This window comes from Podarcis liolepis (genome assembly GCF_965112155.1).
Source record: "Podarcis liolepis genome assembly, chromosome: 12".
In the NCBI taxonomy this organism is placed as follows: domain Eukaryota; kingdom Metazoa; phylum Chordata; class Lepidosauria; order Squamata; family Lacertidae; genus Podarcis; species Podarcis liolepis.
Window position 1 is genome coordinate 19,979,933 of NC_139563.1, and position 26,856 is coordinate 20,006,788.

The 26,856-nt window shown below is 43.0% G+C and overlaps 1 protein-coding gene across 50 annotated transcripts in view; it reads right to left on the reverse strand.

Moving 5' to 3' along the window:
- SVIL (supervillin) overlaps positions 1–26,856 on the reverse strand; it is a 147,357-nt gene that overhangs the window by 20,638 nt on the left and 99,863 nt on the right. For 25 of the 50 annotated variants that reach the window (XM_083466537.1, XM_083466559.1, XM_083466557.1 and 22 more), the window contains 10 exons: positions 24,989–25,241; positions 21,503–22,076; positions 19,391–19,586; positions 15,619–15,751; positions 9,076–9,153; positions 7,450–7,515; positions 3,424–3,571; positions 2,740–2,829; positions 2,557–2,643; positions 1,040–1,217 (listed from right to left, as the gene is read on the reverse strand). In XM_083466537.1, the coding sequence (XP_083322663.1) occupies positions 1,040–1,217; positions 2,557–2,643; positions 2,740–2,829; positions 3,424–3,571; positions 7,450–7,515; positions 9,076–9,153; positions 15,619–15,751; positions 19,391–19,586; positions 21,503–22,076; positions 24,989–25,241 (1,803 nt within the window). The remainder of the gene's footprint in view (positions 1–1,039; positions 1,218–2,556; positions 2,644–2,739; positions 2,830–3,423; positions 3,572–7,449; positions 7,516–9,075; positions 9,154–15,618; positions 15,752–19,390; positions 19,587–21,502; positions 22,077–24,988; positions 25,242–26,856) is intronic. The other 25 variants (XM_083466561.1, XM_083466558.1, XM_083466553.1 and 22 more) reach the window with 2 other exon arrangements.

The window sequence follows — 26,856 nt, forward strand, 5'->3', positions numbered from 1 at the left end:
TGAAGGCATGCAATGCAGCCTCTGCATCTAGATGTCTAAACAGCCCTTTGGCCTTTTAAAAGCGGGTGGGGTGTTTCTAATGTCCCCCCCCTCCCTTGGATTTAATTTATGCATTTGGACTTTTAGTTTGTTTGAAAGTCACTTTGGGTTCCCTTGGGCAATATAAAGCGAGTAACAAATTTAATAAATAATAATAATAATAACCTGCCAGCATTTGCCTTTTCAATTCTATGGCTTCCTTAGCATTAATTACAATGGCAATGTAGAGAATGAGACTCTTAACCTCAGGGACATGGGTTCGAGTGCCGGCAGCGAGAACCGGGTGAAGAGCAGCCTCCGTGCGCCACCCCCGCCCAGTGCATGAGCGCCCACCTGGTGGTGGCGTGGGCTGGGGAGATGCACTCTGCACCTGCCCTGGGCACTGGCAAACAGCGCTACACCCCTGATACAAAACTGGATTCAGATCCCTAGAAGCTCAATAGATGGGGTCTTGCTCAATGAACAATCTCTTGATGCACTGCCCCTCCTAAGCTCCTTGAAAGAAATATGAGATGTAAGTGAAATATACATTCACACAGGCTCTGTCACCACAGTCAAATGCTGCTGGTGCGTAAGTCCTAATACATTGGTCATGCAAACCATAATGATCCCAGGAGGAGTAAGCTGATATTAATATCATCACTGATACTGGATTCTTAGTCTTTAAACTGAAGAATTTTATATCCTAGCATTCCCTTTTCAAGCAATGAGGAACTGGTACTGCCTTCTCTACTACCACCACTCCTAGCTCTACAAAGGAAGAGAGAGGAAGACTAATAATAATAATAATAATAATAATAATAATAATAATAATAATAATAGAGTGCCTAGGGCTTTCACCGCAGGTGTGGAAGAGATGGCAGTACAAGAACTCATAGCCTAACTGTTTCCAGTAGGAGTCGTTTAGCACTGCATAAAGCAAAGGGAAGGTGCAAAGGAGAACTCTGGCAGTGGTAGGAGCATCCCTCTCCCCAGGTGTGTGGAAAAAAATAATGCTCACTTTGGTGCATCAGGATCAAATATGGCATCAAAGTCTTCATCCAGGTCCAAAGGCAAAGAGGAAGTGGGGTAATCCATGCAACGGTAAAACTTGGAAAATGTTTCTTCATCATCCAGCTTCATCACTTCCTTCACAGATTTTCCCGTGACTGTCAGCAATGTTTCTTGCATTCCACCAACTATAGAAAAAACAACAACACAATATCTTTCCATTGCTTTATTTTGTTTTAAAAAACCCACCCTTAGTATTTGTGCAAGATACCAAGGGACACACAACATCCATTGCCTGCGTAAATGCAGACAAAGAAGACAACAAGGAACACTTAAATGGCTAAAGTAGCTTTATAAATGGATGAGAGAAAGTCAGGGAGGATTAGCCTAGCAATGGTACTAGTCATTATAGCTCTATGGAGCCTCCTAGTTCAGAGGGAGAAAGTCAGTGAATTCCAGCTGCTGGAGAGCAACAATGGGAGAGGGCTACTGCCTCTGTGTCCTGCTTGTGGACTTCCTGGAGGCATCTGGTTAACCACTGCGTGAAACAGAACATCGAATGAGATCAGAGATGGGAACCTGTGTTCCTTCGGATGTTGCTGGACTCCAATTACCATCATCCCTGTCCAGTGGCCATGCTGACCAGGGTTAATGGAAGCTGGAGTCCAACATCTGGAGGGCCACAGGTTCCCCATCTGCAGACTGGATGGATGACTGACTGGCGCCATCCAACAGGAGTTCCCTTATATTCTCAAGACACAGAACAAAATAAGCAACAATAGCTTCCAACTATTGTACTCCTGGCAGTTTCTCTTGGTCATAGTAGCAATGGGAAGTCTGCTTAAGTGTGCAGAGGAACAACATCACTGCCATTTCAAATTTCTTCAAAGAAGGATCCACCCTTTAAGAAGGGGATGAGAATTTTTTGTGGACTTCAACTGGGGTAATACAAGCAATGCTCGAAAACTGAAAAGCTTAGCTAGAATTGATAGCACAGATTATAGTGAAGTCATGAGTGCAGTGTCAGAACTAATTATAATTGTGCCCAGTGCAAGCCATATATTGTGTGGCCCAACCCCCAAATAGCTATTTGTATAAACAATAAACAATCAAACAAAAATGTAATTTGCAGGACATTTTCTTATGAGTTACAATATTCATAATCTCTTAAAATAAATATATTGCATGGCAAATAATCTTGAATGCAAATGATGCAGCGAGTTTACTGAAGCCAAGTAGGTATGGTGTCTGGATCACTGCCTGGATGGAAAACTGCCTGGGAACCCGCTGAGTACAGCACAGAAAAAAAGGCAGAAGAACAAACAAAGGTGGTAAGTGTGCTTTTTATACTGGGGAGCCATGGTGTTCCACCAGTGTCCTGAACTAAGCAAAGCTTTGCTAGTGGATGTTGTAGACATGTGACTCACAAGCCACTGCTGCAGTGAAGAAAATACTTAGCAGAACTACTAAATCAGCAGAAGTAAGGAAGGTGAGCTAAAACACAAAATGCCTTAAACTGTTACAGACCTTTGTTGTTCAGCCTCCCCAAGAAAGTCTCCAGTTTATCCAACTTCATGTCCGATTCTAACTGCATATCTGGCCTAGCTTCAATTTCTAAGCAAAATAAGAATGGAAACAGTTGCTGAGATTAATGAGAATCAAAACTACTCTCATTAGACATCATACTCTTCATTTTTTTTAATGACCCACCTTCCAGGGGTTTTGAGATGGGTGTTGTTGACTTCAGTCTGTTGCAGAAAGGGGATGCGGCAGGTGTTATGGCAGTAGGAGATGCTAAGCCTGTGGAATAAGCAGATGCTCAGTTTTGCATTACATAACAGATGCTTCAGTTTTTAGCGAATTAGCATGCCTAAACATTTCACCCAGGAAGCTCTCCCCATAATCACTATTATGCAAATATAGGTTATGGTCTCCTTTGGGACCATGCATATCCATATTTTAAGCATTCACCAAAGCCTGGGGTTAGGGCCATTTTTTGCAGGAAGATGCGGTGATGAGAAAAGATAATGGCAATTCCCAAAAGCAAGTAGGGAACTCATTGGTTAAGTATCCTAACACAATGTGATCAGATGTTGATTGCTTAGATCTTATTTACAGCATCCTGAGGTCTAGTTACAGGGTATTCAAATTGCATATAAAAGGAAACGCAACATACAATCAGCTTCAGAATGCAAATATTTTGCCGTTTCATCATCCTACTGTGCTTTTAATATAATTGAAATGACTCTACAAATAATGTAGGGGGAAATTGAAATGTGCGGCTTCCAGAAATTATGAGGAACTGAATGTTCCTTGGCATATCTGCCTCTGGTTGCTTCTCACTTCTATCACTGAAAACATTCCCAGTTACAAAGGATGGATAAATTCACTGACCTTTTTTGACCATTCTGCCAGCCACAGTGAACTGTGTCGAGTCATTGGCGGCTCCTTTCCCTCTCGCTTTCCAAGCCTCTTCCCGAACACTTATCAATTGCTTTCTTTCTTCAATTGTCATTTGACTTTCACAGGTATCCGACATCCTCTGGTTTTCAAAGAGAAAGAGGAGATGAATTTTGAGGCACAAGAAAGAAAACAAAAACAACCAAAAAAACCCTGGCCCTTTAAATGTGTTCTATCTTACAATGTCTCCATACATTTTTTTAAAAAACGTAATTTCCATGTTATTGTTAGATGGCATTTCCATGCATGAATCTTTGGCCTAAACATATTTGATTCACCGGCAGAATTCATCTTGTACAATAATTTATGTGTTGTTGTTTTTGTAAGAAACATTGACAAGATGGCACTATGGGTAATTTTGTTGTTGTTCCTAATCTGGTTATTTTTTCAATAAGCATCCAAAATGCACATGTTCACCTCTGATATGCAGAAGGAAGCTAGTTCTTTGGATTATTATTATTATTATTTGCTCAGTTTGACGCTAGACAAACTTTCAGAGCATAGATCACATTCAAGAGCATAGATCACATTTAAATCTATAAGATACCACTTTGAACAATCATGGCTTCCCCCAAAGAATTCTGAGAGCTGGTCCCTTCCACCTCAAGCAACCCTAGGACTGCTTGCTCGCAGCTCTTGACAGTTTCACCTAACTTCACAGGGCTATAACAGACATCAGCCTTATTTCAGGTGCATATGTGCAAGAATGCACACACAAGAAAAACAGGTAAAAGCTGGTACGTTAATTTTAGCCCTCTCATGAGATAAGCACAACCACATTGCCATGTGCATTCACAATCTTCTGCCGAGCTGGTTTCTAGTAGTGTTTCCATAATTGTAATGATTTGAGCAACAACTCCCTCCAGTGCCTCTCCATTTTACCCTGGTTGCAAGGTGGCATGGCATAATTCTTCTTGTAACACAAGCAAATGCCCCAGATTACCAAGTTCCTGCCAAGAAGCCACTCAGTATGACGCTGGTGTTTCTACAAGAGCACCAACTACAGTTTGAAGAAGGCACTGCAACAAAATAGATTTGTTCTGCTTCTTTGGCCTTTGAAATCATGTTCTGACCCAACTAAGTTAACCTATGCATTTAGCAAGTACTAACCATTGAACCAAAGGGACACGGGTGGCGCTGTGGGTTAACCCACAGAGCCTAGGACTTGACGATCAGAAGGTCGGCGGTTCGAATCCCTGCGACGGGGTGAGCTCCCGTTGCTCGGTCCCTGCTCCTGGCAACCTAGCAGTTCGAAAGCACCTCAAAGTGCAAGTAGATAAATAGGTACTGCTCCGGCAGGAAGGTAAACGGCGTTTTCATGTGCTGCTCTGGTTCACCAGAAGCAGCTTAGTCATGCTGGCCACATAACCCAGAAGCTGTACGCCGGCTCCCTCAGCCAATAAAGCGAGATGAGCGTCACAACCTCAGAGTGAGCCACGACTGGACCTAATGGTTAGGGGTCCTTTACCTTTACCTTTAACCATTGGATTGCTCTTGGCTGCTCTGGGGATATCAGAAAGTATTTATCTCTCAAGGTATTTTGAAAGGCTAAATGGACAGATTTTCTGAACTGACTGTGAAGATCTAACCCTTATATGGTGTCTTTCTTTATCATGAGGTTAGTTTCGCTAACTGGGGAATCTGTGCGCCCCCACCCCAATGTTGAAGAACAACTCTTATCAGCAGAATGGCAAATGGTCAGGGATGATGCAGTCTTGGAACACCTGAAGGGTTGCAGGTTCCCCAGACTTGACCTAAGAGAAGCAAATCAGCTCAGAACAGCTTTGTGTTTTAGCAAAACTGTCAATTTTGAGATACTTGGAAAGGGGCTTATGCTTTTACTCCATCCCTTTCTTTGTACATATATACAACTGCTATGTACTCATCTCTCCATTTGGATACAAGGCAATGCAACAAAGGAAGGAAGACTATAAACTGCACTCTGGACCACTACAAGGAGCTGAAGTGGCTTAATCTGCAAAGTTCTAAAACTACAATAACTTTTTATTGCCTGGTAAGAATTGATGGGATCCACATAGAAATATTTGTGCAACCATAAAATACTTATGAAACCCAGAGAAAAGGCAGTGCCAAGGGCCATGGTCGTCGTAGTGACAAAAGGAAGTGTTCAAGAAAAATGCAAAAATATCTAACACACACTGCTTGTAGCTAGTGCTGGTCTCTTTAAACCTGAAGGAGGGTCTCTACCCCCATCGTTCTACCCGGACACTGAGGTCCAGTGCCGAGGGCCTTCTGTCAGTTCCCTCACTGAGAGAAGCAAAGTTACAGGGAACCAGACAGAGGGCCTTCTCGGTAGTGGCACCCGCTCTGTGGAATGCCCTCCCACCAGATGTCAAAGAAATAAATAACTGTCTGACTTTTAGAAGACATCTGAAGGCAGCCCTGTTTAGGGAAGCTTTTAATATTTGATGAATTATTGTATTTTAATATTTTGCTGGAAGCCCAGCCAGATGGGCGGGGTATAAAATAAATAATAATAATTATTATTATTACTACTACTACTACTACTACTACTAAATGGTGTGTCTAGACCATTAATTCAGACAAAAATGCCTGAAGTATTTCTGCTAGGATCCCAAATGACTTCAAAACAGAAAGGGTTCATTTTCTCCACAACTGAACACAACACATGCCAAAAATAATTTAGACCAAATTACCCACACTAAACTTGTTGTGATTCCTGCACTGCAGGAGGTTGGGTTAGACGACTCTACAAATGGTTTAGCATGATTCTATGAAAAGCAAGATAATCTGTACAATAAAAAAACTCAGTGCCAGGAATGGCAACCTGTGGCTGCTCAGGTGTTACTGAACTCCTATCAGCCTTAGACAGCATGACCAATGGGGTCAGGGATGATGGAAGCTACTGTCCAACAACATGTGGGGGGACGGGACAGGTTTCTCAACGTTGTTTGAACCCATAATATGAATAACATTAGTCATTCTCATCACTAACGAAGCGAAGAGCACTGAGCCCTATTGCTTTGTTTCAAAAGTTGCAATCATACTCAAACACCATTAAAAGAGGCAGCTTTGAAACCCAGTTCTGAGTTAAACCCAAGGGAGGGAAAACCTTTATCCATTGCTACGCTCACTGGCTCTGACATATCACTTTTTTTGGTGCTTAGCATGACCAACTTCGCTTCTGAACATATGGACACACTGCACAGCAGAACACACAAAGATCAAGAGAGATTTTGGAGATGGTGGCCTAGTGGATGAAACTTAACTGAAAGATACAGTACAGAAGGAGAAAAGAAATGCTTTCATGTGTATATTAAATCTGCTTCCAAGGTTCCTTTCAGAATACATGGATTGTTGCAATGCACTCTATGTGCAAAAACTCTGCAGCTGGACTGTCGATGGGGACAGGCTATCACCAGCACATAAGCTGCTAAAAAGCTTGCATTTGCTGTCTATACATTACTCAGCCAGGTTCAAGGTTTTTGTATTGATTAACAAGGCCCTTAACAATTGGGTCCAGGATGTCTTAAGGACTGCCTGTTCCCTTACATCCCTGTCCAGTCACCAAGGTCTTCAGGGGAGTTACTGTTAGCTCCCCCAAATGGCTAGGATGTATGGAACATATCCACTAGAGGAGCCAGGCATTCAGAATTGTGTGCTCAGTTCTGTGAAACTCCTTGCCAGGTGAGGCCAAATAGGCACCCTCCTAGTTGGACTTCCGGCACCTACTGAAGATTCTTTAATTCCAGCCCACATATATTATATTATATGTTTGCATGCATTTATAAAGTTATGCACATGTGACTTCTCTCTTTTTTTGGCAAAAATGATCCCTTATCAGAAATCTGGAATCCATTCAGCCAAATAATACATGCTGTTTGCTGACAATTCTCCCAAAGAGTGTCACCACAAAACTGACTTGCATATTGTTTTGGTTCTAAGCTAAAGAATCAGACAGAACAGGCAATATTTCACCTTCCATCTCCAGGGGTGACGCTCAAAGGCCAGGGGGCTTGGATCTTTCAAACTAGCACTACTGACCTTGAGGAAAAAGAAAATGGAAGTATGAGAAGGAGAGGAAAAGCAAAGAAGCAGAAACAGAACAGAAGCAATAAGCATCCAACCCCTTTTCCTGAGTTATAGAAGCTGAAACCTAGAACCTCCAAACAATGGCTTGGTTGTGTGAAATAGCTATCCTGGGTTGCCACTACTTCCCAAGCAATAGATTTAGAGAAAGGCAGGCATACAATATATATAAAAATATATGATAATATGCTGATGTTGAGTAAGATAATGTTTACATTGGAGCAGCTGATAATTTCATCATGCTCTAGGAGGAGGAAAGATGAGAGACAGGGCTGTTTAATCAGCTCTGCTGAGACCACTGGACTTCTCCTTTCCCTGAACTGATTTCATTAAAATTAGCTGCTATAGGAACTTAGTAACTTTTAGGATGGTGCCTGTTTGTTTGTTTTCCTCTTTCATTGTGTATTCTTCTGTCTTGTTTATTACTGTTCTCATGTAAGCCCCTCTGGGTGCCTTTTCAGCTGAGGACTGGGACAAAAATAATTTTTACAAACACACAGGTACACATCACCATTTCTGGTTTCTGTCATTGCCTCCAGTTTCATAAAGGGGTGAGGGAAAAGAGAATGAAGCCAAACAAACTGGAGCACAACAACCACCCCACAATTTCTCCACCTTCCCCCTTTTCCAAGTAGAGAGGAAAAACCCAGTTTGTGCAGCATCGTTACTGTAGTTTTTATTATACATTAGACCTACAGGAAGGAAGGAAACAAGCAAAAAGGCCCTACACTGTGCTCAACTATATGTAAACAATAGAGTGAATCATAAAAACTTTTATGACACTAATAGTGCCTTTTTTGACCACCTTCAGAGTAAGAAACAAACATTTTGCTAATGCGCCAAGTTACAAGGAATCGGCCATCTGGAAATGGGGTTAGTTAAGTTGAACAAATCCAGACTTATCCTGCCCCAGTGAATGGGGGTGGAGGTGTCATGATAATTGTTGGTAGCTGACCACCATCTTTGGAATCTGAGCTCCCCTCTTGGGAAGGGTGGGGGCCCATGGCTTCACCCACACTAGAAAACAGTGGATGTGTGAATTTCAAAAACAAGGCATTAAATGTTTTAATGCACTGAAGACAGATTCACATCATTCCAAGGTTCAGAATTCAAGTCGAATGCCACTCTTGAAAGCAACCCAAATGATTAGATGTTAAAAATGATTAGGTTGTATGCTGCTGTGTGTTCTGCTTTATAAGGAGGAGAGTACATAATGGCCGGCCACAATTCAGTACTAATGATTTCCAGACATATATATGTATGTGTGTGTGTGGAGAGAGAAAGAGAGAGAGAGAGAGAAGGGATGAAAGAGAAAGGAAGGGACAAGGGAACTATGGGTTGTATCTAATGCTAGTCATACTCTGCGTAGACCCATTGAAATGAATGAAGATGGCTAACTTGGCTCCATTAATTTCAACGGGCCTGAGTGTAACTTAGACACAATCCTATACCCCCTCTGCATGAACAAGCACTTGACAAATCATTGCAATGTCTGAGTCTGCAAGATTTGCTCACCTGATTAATAGGTACAAAGGGATGAAGTTTATGGACAGCAGCTATAGCAGGAGAATAAGTAGAAGCATAGACAGGTTCCTATGGACAGGGGGCAGAAGCAATATGAGAGAATTATAAAGGTATGAAGATGATGTGCAAGACGGTAAGGGACAAAGTAGTGATCACTTCATGCTAAACCTTTTGTAGCAGTTTGCATCCTTATCCATCAAATTTCTCCCACACCAGACAATATTCTGCAATAGTAAATAAAAACCACATACACACACTTTCCTGAAGCCACTCACATGCGATAATTAAAAGCTTTAGTGGTATCAGAAAGAAGCATGCCAAAATAGGGCTGCCATACATCTGGATTTTCCTGGATCTTAGGCAAGTCAACTGCATGAGAAAGCATATGTACAGCACACCATTAACCACAAAGCAATGCTTTTAGACTGCAGTGCGTTTAGCTCTTCCTGAAACAAAGAACTGTCCATTATTTTGATGCACCACTTCCAGAAAGGGAACCATTGGCTGAAGGGAATACAGAATTGCACCCAAAGAACCACCACAGTGAGCCTAGAATAACCCCTATGCATTAGAGTCAGGCTTACCCAAAGCAGCTTAGACATGGCATTATAATCTGTAACTCCTCCTCCTTCCTACAGGTTAAAACAAACAGGAAACATTGCAGAGCAGGAGAGAGGTGTAGCTGCAGGAGGAACCTTGCATTCCAAGTGCCACTGCTCCTAGTCGGATTAAAACTCACAGTGGGTCCGCTGAACATAACGATAGCTGCAGTTCCAAAAGAAAAGCAAGCTGCCGTCTAGCGGCTAGACCCACTACATTTGCCATGGATATTTTGGGAATCAACGCTTGATGTAAGAATAGCTCTAAAGCAGGATGTCAGCCTGAAAAGGTCGCTTTTAGGTCTCAGTAGGAGATTAAAAAGCATCATTTTTGCAGGAGCACTTTGTTGGAATGAAACGCATTTCAAACCCCCTTTGCTGATTTAATATTCCACTCACATGACTTGGAGCTCACTGCATAATCTGGAACTCTAAGCCGACTAGGGTGTGCTTTTCAATAAAGAGACAACCTAACAGAGATGATTCGAACGTTTCCCTCGTGCGATTATGAAACCGTGACGGGAAAGGGAACAAGCCAAGAAGGCAAGGTCAGATATGAAAACAGATAAGCTTTAGTTCATGCCTAGGAGTCTTCAGTATACTGAACCAAATACAATTTTAGCTGCTAAAGCTGAATGTTGGAACATTCAGACAGAGAAAGCAAAATACTTCTTCACACAGCACATCCGGAATTTGCTGTCCTAAGATATAATGATGGCATCAAAAACCTGAATGGCTTTAGAAGAGGAATAGATGAATTCATGGAAGATAAGGCTGCCAATGGCCACTAGCCACAATGACTATGTGCAGCTTCCAATGTTGGAGGCAACAGGCCTCTAATACCAGTTGCTGGGCAGCAGAAGTGGGAAGAGAGGCATTCATGTTCTGCTTATGGGCTTTCCCTAGGCATCTGGTTGGCCACTCTGAGAACAGGATGCTGGACTAGATGGGCTTTGGCCTGATCCAGCAGGGCTCGTCTCATATTATGTACAATACGTGCAATAGATTTGAATGTTAAACACAGGGGGTCATTCCAGGAGGCAACATGGAAACAACTTGTTGCTATTAAAATATGAAGCATGTTCTAATTCAAGGAAAGGGTGCCACAAATAGCATGTCTCTTATAACATCACAGGTTGGCAAAAAAAATTATGATAAATAAGGTCCAATTATGGCAGCCCACGTAAACAAAAATCCGCTTGCCCAAGCAGACTTCTGGTTTCTCTTCTCTCCTCTACACCCCACATGTTCCAAAAATCTGCTCCAGAGTGTTCCCCAACTATGTGGAGCAGATTTTGGGGGTTTCTGGAAGACTGTATGGTAGAGGGAAAAAAGAAGCCCTGTTGCTCATACTATATTGGATCTTGCCTAATCTCTGTATGCCTACCAACAGCTATTTTTGGAACCAAGAAAGTTGGCATGTACAATAAAAAGGTATAAAGTTTCACTCCAAAGTATGCAAATGCTTTTATAGTGAAAATGTTTTCCTCTATGCATAAAAAGGCATTACAAACCATCAGCACTCAGGATACCAGTTTGCATAGTACATCTCAATTATATGTAAAACATTTTAATTTAGAAGAGCACCCCAATATTAAGGCCATCAATTTATGTTAATTCCTCATTCTCTAAATAACTATTGTTTTATGGAACACCGTGGAGTGGGGAGGTAAAAAGGCTTGATATTTTATGTATTCACTTGAAATAGTTTAGTGTGCCTAAACTATTTTTTAATAGTGGCGCGGGTGGCGCTGTGGGTAAAACCTCAGCGCCTAGGACTTGCCGATCGCATGGTCGGTGGTTGGAATCCCCGCGGCGGGGTGTGCTCCCGTCGTTCGGTCCCAGCGCCTGCCAACCTAGCAGTTCGAAAGCACCTCTGGGTGCAAGTAGATAAATAGGGACCGCTTACCAGTGGGAAGGTAAACGGCGTTCTGTGTGCTGCGCTGGCTCGCCAGATGCAGCTTGTCACGCTGGCCATGTGACCCGGAAGTGTCTGCGGACAGTGCTGGCTCCCGGCCTATAGCGTGAGATGAGCGCACAACCCTAGAGTCTGGCAAGACTGGCCCGAACGGGCAGGGGTATCTTTACCTTTACCTTTAAACATTTCAGAGGTGTGCTTAATTTCTGGAAAAATAATGGACGTTCTTCTCTAGATGCAAAAGAGCCTTAAGCTCATTTAAGCATTTTATGCCATACTTTTGCCGAAAACCATTACAGGTCTATTCCACTGGATGGCTGTGCTATCTTACAAGTGCATCATTTATGTTTAGAAGAGTTACAGGTTGCTGCTCCAAGCTACATCCAGAAGTATATGCAAGACGTACCAAGCAAAGTCAGCCACAGGCTTCAATACATAACATCATGCACCAACAGCCAATTAACAGTTTACACAATTTTCAAGAAAGCAAAAATATCATTCCTAGTATTGTTTTTCTGAACAATTCCTACTATAAATGGATGGTATCAGAGATTCAGGTTTGATCAGCCAGTGTAGCTTTCATCAGCACTAGAAATAATGCAGTCCTTTATAAAATATCAGAGAGATGCCCAACTGCATATATGCAGTAAGAGAGGGCCTTTGAGGAACTGAATGCTGCTGTCTTAAAATGAAGCCATGACTCTTCCCCATACTAGATATTTGAAAAGTAAGACAGGTTTGGAGTGGTAGTAAAATAGCAGTGAGATGACATTCCATAACTTGCATTTTAAAGGCCATTAAATGCCTTTCTGAAAGTTCCAAGCTGCTTCCAGCATTTGACCTTTTGCGCCCTAGTCCTACACTTTGAAATCTTTCCAGTGAACGAGGCTTAAAAGCAAAATGTGTGTATCATCCAGCTTTTCTGAGATCGATGTGTTTAAATGTCTGGACTAGTAAGGATACATTCTGGAGACATCTTCTTCCAGGATCAGATTTAATAGCGTATTTGGTAACTGTTGGGAGATAAACTGCTAGTATGAATCTGCTGATTATTTCCTGCTGGCCATTTGGATGGCTCTCTTGAAGACAACATTTTATTATATCATAGAACAGTGGTTTTCACCCTGGAGTGCCTTAAATGATGGTCAGGGGTACCGGGGGCAACACTGGCTTCCATCCCTCTTTCCTTCCTCTGATGCCCTCTCGCGTCTCTGCCTCCCAAACGCCTGCACAGCTGTTTGATGCAGCAGCCCTGACTACAAGCTCCCCAGGTCAATGGATGCCTCTGGGGCTGGCCAGGGGGTGCTGGTTGCCAGGAGCTGAGGCAGCCTCAGAGTAAGCAAGCAAGTGGGTGAGGGAGCCCAGCCAGGCAGTCCATCAACCCTTGCTGTTGGGAATGGACAGACAAATGGGAGGCCAGGCAGGTGCTTCACTGGCCTTTCTTGTGCTCCCTGCCTGGGAGCTGAGTGCCCAGTGCTGAAGGGGAGCCTTTCCTCTGTGCAGGCCTGGCAGTGCCTGCTGCCGCCTCTCAAGGTAAGGTGCTGGCCTCACATTCACCATTGGCCGGTCTCCATTGGGATACTAAGGCTGGGGGCATCCTCTTCCCAGGCCACTGTAGGGCAGTATGAGGGACCAGGGGTGGCTGAGAGGAGAGGAGTGGAGAGGAGACTGAGGGAATGCTCCACAAGAGAGGGTGTTCAAGAAAGGGTGAGAGGCTGCCAGCTCTGCAGGCAAGGGGTGACATGACTGGGCTTCTGAGCCCCACATGGGTGCCCCAGAAAGAATGTAGTTGGTCAAGGGAGCCATGGACCCAAAAGAGGTTGAAAACCTCTGTCGTAGAAGGTTCTACCTCACCCCTCCAGCAAGTTTCCAGGGCTGTTCTAATCTGGACATAGTCAGCTCTTTGGTTTGATCTGCCAAAAGCAATCCATTTAAAATCTTAAATGGAATTATTCAATAGAGGTGATGGTGAAAAGAGACATTTTGGTTTGCCATAAAAAGACGAAGGCTGCAATTCTACTCCACTGCACACCATGGGGCTTACTTCTGAGTAGACACGCCTAGGAATGTGCTGTGAACCACCTGTTCTGGCTGAGGCACTTTGAGTAGCTGGCTCAGCCAGATAAAAGCCATACTTGAAATTGCGTACCTTTTTATCTCCTTCATCTAAGATGAATGAATTCAAAATCGAACAATTAGAATAACAAAAAAGGGAGAATTTATTTCAGCAGCAGAATTTAGAAGAACCTGCTAAGTTGAAGATTATAATTTTTAAAAAGGAGGCTGAGAGGGGGCTGTTTTCATAGCAGATCAAGTGATCAAAGAATTTTTAGCTGATTAATCATGTGCCCTCCAACTGTTCTAGTTACTTAATTAAATTTAAAATAACTTCCATATCATCAAAGCCTTGGTATAATATAAATACTCTTTGGAGATATTGAAGGAATTGAATTAAAGCTTCCTTAACAAAAGCTACCATTCTTGGTTTGAAGAAAAAAAGACATAATGATAATATTGTCATGCTCTATAATTAGACTGACTAACCTGAGCCAAAGAATGTTTTTGTTTTTGTTTTAAAACAGTGTCCTTAATGCTGAGCCGAAAATCGATCGGCAAATGCTTTAGTTGATTAATCAATCCTTTCAGTATTACTTTACACCATACAATTATAAAGAGAAGAGATAAAATGGAATAATTCAGGTTAAAAGAGCACTGTAAGTTCCACGAATGAATTGCTGTTAGTGACCTCAATAAAATATAGATTCTTTAAGATTTCACATCTCACACTCCAGGAAATAGAGCTACAGAGCTACACAATACAGAGAGGTGAAATCCTAACAATACTTAGAACTGCAATGAGGAACCTGTGCCTCTCAAGATGTTGGCAGACTACAATTCCCATCACCCAGCATTGCCAGTGGTCAAGGATGAAGGGAGTTGTAACTCCAATATCATCTGAAGGACCACAGGCTTCCCTTGCCTGACTTCAAAAAAATTTCTCTTCTACCGCAGTTGTGGAATGCTAGGCATCTATTTGCTATGGACTCACGTCTCACCTATGATTCTTACCAAAGAATAACTTGTTAAGTAGCTAAATATCCATTAAGGGTTGCAGAAACAATAAAACACAAGAGAGCTGTGCCACATGTTATTCTGGAATAAGCTTCTGCAAATGAGTCCCCTAAAGCTTGCACCTCATTTAAACTTTTTTTTCTTTAAAGTGAGACCATGAGACTTTTTGCTAAAATGTACCAACATGGCTATCTTTCAGGATTAAAATACAAATGCACTACTTTAAAATGCAAATGGCTATATGGTACACTTTGAGGAGCTGTTGGGAAAGGACTTTCAAAGAGCCCTGTGCTGTGCTGCAAAGTCCCAAAGCGAAGCATCACAGGACATCACTTTGATGTTAAGGGATTCACAGGTGTGCAGCCCTGTCCACCAATCAAATTTGGCCCACCAAGGTAGGGATGTTAATTTCTGTCCCTCAGGTCAGATAAGGGCCCCCACCCTGCCTTTACATTAGATCTGCCTTCCCCAACCTAGTGCCCTCCAAATGTTTTGGACTACAACTCCCATGAGTGCCGGCCACTATGGTGGGAGTTGTACTCCAAAAGAACTGGAGGACACCAGGATGAGGAAGGTTGCATTAGAGGAATACTGCTTTGACTCTGATGTTAAGATGCTCCTAACATAATTGCATTCCTAAATTATTTTGCAAAGCATATGTTTAACGTTCTTCCATTCAGACATAAACCTCGTGTCAAGACACCGGGGGTGGGGGTGGGGGTGGGGAATCATTTGTTCAGCAAAGAAAGCATCTCAGATAACTGTCCTTGGTGCATAAGAGAGAGAGATTGGTTGTGCTTCAAGTTCAAACCCGGCTGGTGATGAATTGCCATGCTACAAGCAACAGCTGTTACCTCCAGACAGGCATGCTTCTCTAGCTTGATGCATCTGGCGCGCCGAAGTGCTTTCAAGTGAAATACCTTCCCCATACATGGGCAACTTTACCTTCTTCGCAAACAGCGGCTCCATCTCTGGCAGCTGGGGGCCACGCTCAATGACAGATAACCGGCCAAGCTCCTGCTTTTTGTTCAGCCTGTTTTTCCAGTCTTCTTCGCCACTCTTCTTCAGGAGTGCCAGCCTGAAAGCGAGGAAGCCAAAAGATAACGCGCTGAACTATTCTGACCAGTCTTCTGTATCCCTTTCACGGGGCTGTTGCACACATTACACAGTAACACACCTGGGATTGGGGGTGGGTCATGACTCTGTGGTGGTGCACATGCTTAGCTGGCAGAAGGTTTCAGATTTAACCCCTGCCATCTTTAAGTAGGGCTGGGGAAAACTTTGTATGCGGCTCTGGAAAGCGGCTGCCAGTAGACAGTGGACCAATACAAGGCTCAAAGTAGCTTCCTACATCCTATAGCACATCTATCCCCACATCTTGTTGTCACAGTGACCACCCAGATACCCCAGTGGGAAACCCACAAGTGCATTCTCCCCGCTACGGTTTCCAGCAGCTGGTATTCATAAGCATTACTGCCTCCAACAATGAAATCAGAGTATTATAGATTTTGCAAACTTGCCTTAAATGTTTGTGTTTCTAACTGTTTATAGATGTTTTCAACAGCTTTAAACTGTTTTAAAATGTGGTTTTATTTCTAGTTGTATTTTTTTTTAATTAAAAAAAATGAGACATGCTTCCTGCCCTGAGCTGCTTTGGGAGGAAGGGAGGGATATAAATTGAACAACAACAACAACAACAACAACAACAACAACAAAAAAAACCATTCAGTTAACAATTCATAAATATGGGGGGGGGGGATAACAAAATAATTATAAAACCACACCCACATTTTAGTCAAAACTATACATAATCCGCCTCTCCAGAAGCCAATATACTGAACAATGTTAAGTTACAAAACCATTTACTCTCAGAATTTAGACTGCACGCAGCTTGGGGCAGGGATCTGTCTTTTTGTGGAGTGTGTGTTATGTTACTCTGTAAAATGCCATGCACAGATTCAGGGTAGGGTGGGGGCAGGGCTGTAGCCAGGCGTGCAGGTGGTGGGGGCGTGCAAAATTGGCTAAAAATATGTCCATAAATATAAATATAAATTAGTGCCTCATAAGAAATGGTTTTAAATAGAGGGTGAATTGAATATGTGGAAGCGGGGGTTGGGGGGTTGGAGGAGAGGCGGAAAGAGGAACTAATTTGTCCATGGCTATGGGGCACAATCTGGACAGTTCAGGGGCACAAGTTTACCTAGCTACGGCTCTGGGTGGGGGAGACAGCTACCACTTCTCTACCTCAAAAGAGTGAGCTCTGACCCCTGGCCTTAATTTTCTCTGGGGAAATATCTAAGCGATATGTACTGTTCGAAACTCCCATATTTCTTGGTGCATTTTGCGACAGTGAATTTCATTTGTGTGAGCAGTTTCTGAGCTCTTGATGCAGTATTTGCGCCTAAGATTTCAGATTAAAACTGCAGAGTGGGAGGAAAGGAGGACCTTTGTTTGCCTCCCCACTTCCAGCTACTCTCTGAAGGCTGGAGATGAGACCCTCTTAAGAATATCAGGGCGGTGGGCAGGGGAAGGACTAGACCATGTGAAAAATGTACAAAATATTTTAGCTGCTTTAGCTCTTGTTATTAAAAAAGCAGGCCTAGACATTCTGTTGTTGTGCCCATAACATAGGTTTAAGGTGCCATTTAGCTTCTAGCTTTCATATCCCAGTTTCCAACACTGGTACCAAGTAATCCTTCATCCTTGTGCGTAAAAGCTGAAAGACAGGAAAAGCCACACCAGAGGAAACCCCACTCCTGCTGCCTCTTGCCCAGGAGGAGTCTGCTTTCTTCTCTTTGATGTGTTTTGATGTGCTTATTCAACACCCTCTGGGGACAACCAGAGGTTCTGTGGCAATTTGACATTGGAGCAGGGGTTGAAAGTTCCCCATCTTCCTTGCTTCGTCTTTTTCCCCTCTCCCAGATCCTTCTTCAAACAAGTGGGCTGTGTATCACTCCTTAAAGGAGCTTTTGTGTACATGCAACATGGCCATTTCTTTTGCACAGTATTTTGAAAGTAACTATGCAGCACTTCTCTATCATCAAATGCATGGAAGTGGTAAAAAAGAAAAAAGGAAAGAAAAAGTACTGGTGAGTAGTTCTAAACTCAGCACACAAATGTTGCCAGCATGTTCACTGCTTTGTTGCTGGACTACAATTCCCATCATCGTTATCACTGACCATGCTGGCTGGAGCTTATGGACGCTGGAGTCCAGCAGCCTCTGGAGGGCTACTGGTTTACTATCCCTGCTGTAAACTCATGGGCAATATTGGAATCAGGCCACTGATTTGATGCCAAACTATGACCTGGAATACACTTAATATGCCTTGGAGAGGAAAAAAACTATAGCTGTGTGAGGAGATCATCAAAAAGGCCCTACAGGGGATGTACAGTCGTACTGTGGTTTTCCAACAGCTTAGTTCTCGAACCTTTTGGCTCCCAAACACCGCAAACCTGGAAGTGACTGTTCTGGTTGGCGAACTATTTTTGGAAGCCGAACGTCCAACACGTGCAGGAAGCTCCTGCAGCCAATCAGAAGCCACACCTTGGTTTCCAAAAGTTTTTGTGAGTCAAGCTGACTTCCAGAACAGATTCCGTTTGAGAACCAAGGTATGACTGTATATTGCATGCCAGACCAACTCAAATTATAAGGTGGGAGAAGCTTAATGGTTACTTATAATGTATGCACATCTGTTTGCTATGCATGGCAGAGAAAAAAATTGTCTAGCTCAACCAGGAATTATCCACATACTTTCATGTCCATTTCCAGAGCCGTTAAGGATACTTCCGGGTTGAAGAAATAGGGTGGGAACTCAAAATGCTGAATATTACATTCTGATCATGGACTACCCACAGCCATTCTTGCAAAAAGCCATTGTTTGATTTGCTGGAGTCTAACAATTTGATTCAGCTATCTAATGGAAGATGGAGAAATTAATTTGAGATTTTCACTTCACTGTATTCAGGAAGGGCTGTAGTAGTAGTAGTAGTAATTTATTTTTTATATGGCGCCCATCTGACTAGGTTGCCCCAGCCACTCTAGACGGCTTCCAACAAATTATAAATCCACAGTGAAGCATCAAACATTTAAAAACTTCCCTAGACAGGGCTGCCTTTGGATGTCTTCTAAGAGTCAGGTAGTTGTTTATTTCCTTGGCATCTGATCGGAGGGCATTCCACAGGGTGGGGGCCACCACCCAGAAGGCCCTGTGCCTGGTTCCCTGTAGCTTCACTTCTCAAAATGAAGAAACCGCCAAAAGATCCTCGGAGATGGATCTCAGCATCCAGGCTCAATGATTGGGGTGGAGAAGCTCCTTCAGTGGACTATGTCCCTTGCACACAGAAGGTCCCAGGTTAAATCCCTGCCGTCTCCAGGGAATGCCCCCTTCTGAAAACATGGACAGCCTCTGCCAGTCAGTGCAGACACTATTGAGCTAGACAGAGCATTGGTCTGACTTGGTATAAGGCAGCTTCCTATGACCCTAAACTATAATACTGATTTACCCAGATTTCAAGGATGCCTTCCCTTTATAGTTTCACTTTCAACACTAAACTCCCCCCCCTTTTTTAATTACCACTCAGGTTTAGACTTTATGATTTTAATACACAGATTAAGAAATTCCCCAGTGGATGTTCTTGCACATCACCACACTAAATACTTCTACTATAAAAGAAGAGAGAAAACAAAGATACTTCAAAAGAAGAAGAGTTTGTTTACCTTTCTTTAATTGACATAGTTTTGTTGGACGCGTCAAGGGTGTCCTCCATAATTTCGGCTTTGCTCTCCCTGGAGTCTAGTTTTCCCTCTAACAGCTCAGAGGTTTCCTGCTGTCTACAGGATCCCGCAGCCGCAGACTGAGAATAGCTCTTTGTTGCTGCTGTTCCCACAAGTTCTGAAATTGGCTCATCATGCTCTGAGGGGTGGGGGTGGGGAGTTCAGAATTAGTGCTTAATTGCAAAAAAGCAAAAACCTGCAAAACACATCACTCAAACTGACAGGTAACTTCTTTGTTTCGTATAATGAATTATACAACCCAGGTTACAAATTAGGTGCTTTCCACCACAATGATGGATTTTTCTCATGCTTTACAAAATTACAGTGTCACTAGACTTCTGTGGCTAGAAGAACTAACCAAGAGTCAGTGATTCAGAAGGAAGGAATTGTAGAACCACAGAACTGTAGACTTGGAAGTTTGGGGAGTTGGAAGGGCTGCAGGCTTAGCAGAATAGCACCTGCTTTTCATGCAAAAGGTCCAATATTCAGTCCCCGTCAACTTTAGATAGAGCTGGGACAGATCCATGTCTAAAATCCTGGAGAGGTTCTGCCAAACAGTGTAGACAATACTGAGCTTGAGGAACCAATGGTTTGGCTCTTTATAAGGCAGCTTCCTTGAGTCCCTGTGAGTTCTCATAACTCTCCAGTGCAATGAAAATAGATGTTGAGTTTCTTGCATCATTTGCAAGATGCCAAAAATCTGACATCATGCGCATGTGAATGTGAACGCGCATGCACACACAGACCCAGGTGGCTTGGGGGAAATGGTACTTCTGGTTATTCATACTAAGAGATTTCATTGAGTCCCAATGTAGCATGCTAGTGTATTGGTCCTAAATGATGCAGCATACAATGCTAATGTGTTTCTTCCACTGAATGCCAGCGCTGGGGAAGAGCAAGACGGAGAAAGAGGCAATTCTCAAGTTTCCCAAGGAACACATTTCCAGAGACTATGCTGTCCCCAACTCAGGTAAAGGACTCAAGCGAGAATGCTCAGGCAAAAGCCCTCGCCTTTGTTGAATCTTAAAGACATGTCACACCACAGTTCTGGTCTCTATCTTGTATAATCCGACAAAAGCCACAACAATGATGTCCAAGTCATCATGGATATGAGTGATTTTGTACACTCAATTAGCATTGCTAATCTGTCACAACAGGCCTCCAAAGACTACAATACCCCATGTGCCAAGTCAGACATCCACTTCCACAAAAAGCATCTGTTGGGTGGTTATTTGAGGTTGCAATGAAGGGCAAAAAAGTATGCCTCACTACCACACAATAGACATGGTCATCGTCACACTTTACGGTGTATGTGTGGGTGCGTTGTTTACAATTAAGTGTCTAAGGTACCAATCAGCAGCATTAACAATGGCACTCAAGATGTGGTTGTGGAAAATGGCCTGTTGCATCTCGCCGTTCCAAAGTGAGGTTGTGGTCTGAACAGAATTGCCTTTTCTGTACCGCAGAAAATATCCAAAAGCATTCAGGAATCCATTGGATTCAATAAGCCACCAGGGTATACCATCTTAATCAGTATTTCACCCCAGGAGAGGGGGGCAGTGCAGAGTTCTCTCTCGCTGAAATAAACGGCCACTAGTAAATGGTCCAACTATGACAACAGGGTTACTTCAGTGTCTCTTCCAACCATGACAATATGAGACAGCTCCACAGATGCCATGGAGGCCATGAAGCTGGCCCAAGAGCGGTCACAGTGTGAAAGCTGTTATCTCCTACTACTAACAACCTGTGTTTTTCCACCCCATGTTAATTATTTTTAATACAAGCATTTACAAAAAAAAACCCCACAACCCTTAGCGAGCGACAGATGAGGCATTCCCCCCTCCCCCCTCACAGAGGACAGAATGCCTCTTAAGCTAAAAAGCTTGTTAGGGACACCTGTATAAACAATGGTCCCCGCCCCCTCTTCATAACTGCTTCAATCATCTACAAATTTATGCCATCCAAACCTTTTAATTAATTGCTTTTAAGAACTCAAAACAACAAACAGGCTAAGATTTCTTTAAATTGGGTGGCAGCCCACACTGAGGCATTTACCTCTCTGCAGGGTTGATCTTGCCACAATTCCTTCATACTCCATCGTTTCCTCAGAGGACTGGCCTTTGACTTCCCGTTTATTCTTCAGAGTGTCGCTGGCGAATTCCTTTTGTTCAGCAGGCTGACAAAGAGGCTGTGGGCTAAACAATTCCATGCTGCTTTTTCTTGGGAATGCATATTTCATCTCTTTGTTGTAGTCCTCCGTTTTATCAGGAACAGGAAGCGGTGGCTCTTCCTCAAAAGAGCTTCGCTTTCTCACAGCATTCTCTTCACGTTTTATGAATCCCCTGGGCTCTGTCTCTTCAGGCTCCCTCGGCTGCCAGTTGCTCTCTCTCAATTCCACCGAAGGCTGCCACAATTCCGTTTTCAGGGTGTTTTTTAATGAAGTATCTGCGTTTTCCGCTGGAGAGTGGTATCTGAAATCAGGTTTCCCAATCTCATTCACCACCTCGTCTTCTGCTGGTTTCACATGCAGATCCTTACTATACACCGGCGACAATGCAGACACCATGGTTGACACTGACGTTACAATAGTAGGGGACAAAGGGGCAATTTTCCCACTGTCACTTTGCACCTGTGGAGCAATATAAAGAGACTTAAAAATTAATAATTCACAGCCACAGGTTTGGTAGCCTGCAATTTAGCTGCCACACCCCTTCAGATACAGAATGAGGGTTGGCTAACACAAACAAAGGTTCACGTTTCATATGACCAGCGAAAACGAAACAGAAGTGATCCCTCTTTCCCTAGCTTTCCATATTTTGAAAAGCTGCTTTTCATTTCCACAAACAGCTCTTCCTCATTAACCTACCACAAAATATCAGCTAGTATGTTAAGAGCCCAGTGGTACAGTGGTTAGAGGGCTGGAGTAAGCATCAAGGAAATGCAGACTGAAATCTCCACCCAGCCATGAAGCTCCCTGTGTGTCTTGAGCTAAACTCTCCTCAGTGTAACCACCTTACAGGGTTGTTGTGAGAGAAAACTGGGAGGGTGGGGGAGAAGAACCACCATCCATGCTGTGCTGAGAAATTTGGAAGCAGAGTGTGATACAAATGTAATCTGTAACAAAATAGTTTTTGATAACTCATTTTCCCAAAAAATATTTTACAAATGCTTTTGCAGTGTACATATGTATTATACTCAGGGGGCATTTCCTCCACATTCCAATTCTACAGTTCACCTATGGGCATTACTTACTGCTTTGTTCTCAGCCTCTTAAGATACAATTTATGGAACCTACGCATTCCCCTCCCAGTTCTTGCTGAGAGAGTGAACTTGCTTAAAGTAAAACACATTACAGTTACCCTCACAGGTATAAGGAACTTAATCCAACTAGAGTTATGCCGTCATGAAGCAACAGCATATCACCCTCTGGAGAAATATTATGGCCTCAAATGCAAAAGAAAAATAGACCTGCCACTCATACTGTTTTCAACACTGCAGACTAGTATAATAAAATTGAACACAGGTGGGTGAAAATCTATATACACGCAACTCTTAAATATAAAACAGCACCTCAAACAGTATTAGCATCAAAGCTTTGAACAACATCACAGCTAATGTCTCCCTTCTACTTGTAATGCTATCTCCCCCCCCCCCCAGGCAGCAGATGGGATTCGTTGCTTAAACTTGCATTATGGAAAGAATCTGCTGTACACTGGTGCCTAAAACCCAATGGGGAAAGTTCACTAGCCAGTAAACAACTTTGTAATTAAAGAGCAGGTGTGTAGCTTGGGGAGTTCAAGACCCAGTGTTGCTCCTGGATAGAGAAGTGGCAGCTGTGGCCACAAGTGTTTTTGGCTAGCTACAGTCCTGGAGAAGGCAAATCTTGCCACAGTTACACATACCTTGTTTACATCCATATAATATTACTGTAACATGCTCTACTTGGGGCTGGCTTCAAAGTGCTTTGGAAACTTCAGCTGGTGGAGAATGAATCAGCTAGGTTGCTGACGGGAGCCCAGTTTTAGGATCAGTGGTGCAACAATAAAACTACTAGCACATTTCCAAAGCTAAGAAGAGTCTTATATGGTTGCAAATTGGATGGGGGACCGCGTGTTGAGATTCCTGCATTGTGCGGGTTGGGGGTGGACTAGAGGGCCCTGGGCATCCCTTCCAAATCTACAATTCTATGATTCTGTGATCAGTGTATCTTTGCTGGCTTATGGTATGTTTCACAAGGCCCAATTCAAAGTGCTGGTTTAAAGCCCTAAATGGTTTGGAAGAAGAACATCAAGAGGACTGCCTTCTTCAAGATTCAGGTAGGTAGCCATGTTGGTCTGACACAGTTGAAATAAAAATAAAAAAAATAAAAAACTGTCCAGTAGCACCTTATAGACCAACTTAGAACAAACTTAGTTGTTATAGAACAAACTTAGTTGGTCTATAAGGTGCTACTGGACATTTTTTTATTTCTTTTTCTTTTGCCTTCTTCAAGAAAAGACTATCCACATGCTGTGACTGACAGGGGGCCAGGCTCTGCATCCCACACTCCAAAAAGAGGTGAGATAGTTGGGCTCATGGGAGAAAGCCTTACCAGTGGTGGCACCTGAGTTCTGAACACACCCTTGCCCTGGGAACCTCTGTCCCTGCTTTCTATAGGAAAATGACAACAGCTCTTTTCCAATGACCCTTTTGGTAAGATGCTGTTTTAAGTATGCTCTTCAATGAATTTTGCAACTGCTGAGTTTTCATATGCTGCATATATTGTTCATTTCATTAGATATAGTATTGCTTTTATTGTTAGTTGTTTTACTGTGATCATTTACTGCCTTGCAGGTCCCATTTCTGGGACAGAAAAAGAGGGAACATATATTCAGTAATTTTCTGAGCTTTTCATTTTATCGTGTAAAAGTGTTGCAGAGTTTAAAAACGCAAACTTCAATGGTGAAAAATCAAGTTAAGCTAACATAGTCTTCAACAAATGTAGCATTCCAGATTCAGATTAGGGAACTGAACCTAGGATAGCCCAATCACTTGTGCATTTCAAAAATTTGGGGAACAGTGGTGTTTACCAGTCGCATCCCATCGGCAGTAGGATTTCTATTAAGAGACTACTTATTACCGAAACTGGGTAAAAAACCCTATGTCTTTAAATGATTACTCAAAGCAGAAACCAAAAATCAATCACGAGTGCAATGATATAAGGGCTTGGACTTGGCATTCAAATATCAAGAGTAATGGCAACTGCAGTTTAGGTTTTACTCTCAGGTAAACACAAACAGAAGCCTTCCAAATTGTGGCATTAGAAAGATGTGTCTTGTCTGCTTCTTGGCAAGCTGTTGCCTGTACATGCTGTGACAGCAGTCACACGGCTGCATTAATAGCAAGGAACACGGTGCATCATTCGATGACGACTTGCACCAACATCCTATGGAGACTTAACTTGGGGTGGCTAAGCCTGATTGAACTCATGACACCTAACAACTGCTGAGTAAATATGCCCAAAAATCGGCTGCCAGAAGAAAATATCCTGTATATACCTACCTGCTCAACTTCTCCAAGAGTGACAGGCTGTGTCTGATAACGAGCTTTTGACCTCCTTTGCCTGATATCCCCTCTGCTCCTTGTGGAGACTGCCTTTGTTATGGGTTGAGATAATTTGTTAAATAAGGCCATCTTTTCTGCCAAGCTCAGGGTGGAAGAGTCTGGCTCCCCAGACTGGTCTTGCTCAAGGGCTTCTCTGGCTTCCTTGATTTCTTCTTTAGCCGATGTCTTTTGGTTCGCAGATGCCTGCAGCCTTAAAAGTGGAACTGAGAATCAGCACTGAGAGTTGCTAAGCAGTTAGCAGTCTTGTAGTTTTAGATGTAGAGAGCAAAGTACGGGGTGGGGTGGGGTAATCAGGAAAGCTAACAAACAAAATGCGTTGGCAATTTGACTAAGCTATGAAATCAGCTTCATCAAATCTGTCTGAAGAACTACTAACATAAAATAGCATTTTGCCATTTGTTTATAAATGCTCCCCTAATGGCAGTGCTTGCAGAGTGACGACTAAAAGAGTCGTCCTGGTGCCAAAAGGATGTGGTTGTACAGATGCAGTGAACTAGACAAATAGTCCACACTGTTCTGAACACTGTTCTGGTCCTCACATAGGCATCTGTGCATAGATTCCATATTAATGTGCACAGTGGGTCTTAAAGGAGCCACACTGCACATGTGGGAGAAAGACATCCAAACATCTACATCTACAGCGGGTACCCCTCTTTGTAGGGGTACCCACCTTCTTACCCCCCCCCCATAAATTTTATATAACTGCTTGATTGTTAAAACAAAACAAAAACCCAAACCTCAAAGTGGTTTACAAAAAGATTAAAAAATAAATAAATCTTGACTTCCCTTCTCTTCCCTTCCCTAGTCCATGGGGACGAAGGTCCCTGAATGTGGAGTGAATTTACCTCCTGCATTAGTATTGCGTTGCCTAACTTTTGCCAATCACAAAAGGGAAACAGGGGGGGGGGGAATCACCTCAATACAGCAACACCAATCCACACAAGAAGGAGCAGAAGTGGTGAAGCCAACAGTTCCGTAAAGGGTCACCCAAGCCCTGCATGCATTAGCTTGTTCGCAGACAAAGCACACAGCAATGGCACCCTTACATTGTCCTCTCTCTCTCTCCTCTTCTACAAGTCTATATTCACTGTGTTAGTTCTGGGTTGCAGGCATGTACATAGGGGACACACAGGGAAGACTTGATGTGGAGCTGCTCACACATTGAGGAAGGGTCATAACTCATAGGTTATGCATGAAGAAAGCTCCAGGTTCAGTACAGTCATTGTAGACAATTAATAAGAGAGATGCGACCAATGACAGCTTCCTACAGAACTACATTTCCTATGTTCCATATGCCCAGATGGCCAAAACCAAGAGCTGGGAGATATTCCTAAAGACATAGTCACAGTAACTTTGGCTGAACCCTGTTTAGAAGACAAAAGTTACAGTAAAGTGCTTGCAAGAGGCGATAGGGAGGATTAGAACGATACCATGGCAATATTGCTCTATCATCAACCTGTGCTCTCTCTTGCTTGGCTTCACACATCTGTTACATCTTTCCTCTTCGACTAGAATGACATAGACCCTTGTTAGTTCCCAAGAGAGGAAAGAGGTTAGGAAATATACTGAGAGATTGCGGACCAGACTAGAGGAACAGAAAGGAGGAAGACAACTCATCTACATTCCAAAAGCCAGAGAGACATGTGGATGTCCAATAGAAAAAGGCTATATAGCCTGAAAGTTCTGGGGTATTTAAGTGTTCAAGATTTAAAGATCCAGAAGGATAAGCCATGTTGGCCTGTTGTAACAAAAAGCTAACAAAAACAAAGTGGTATAAGTGAGTGCCCTCTGTTAGCATACAAGAT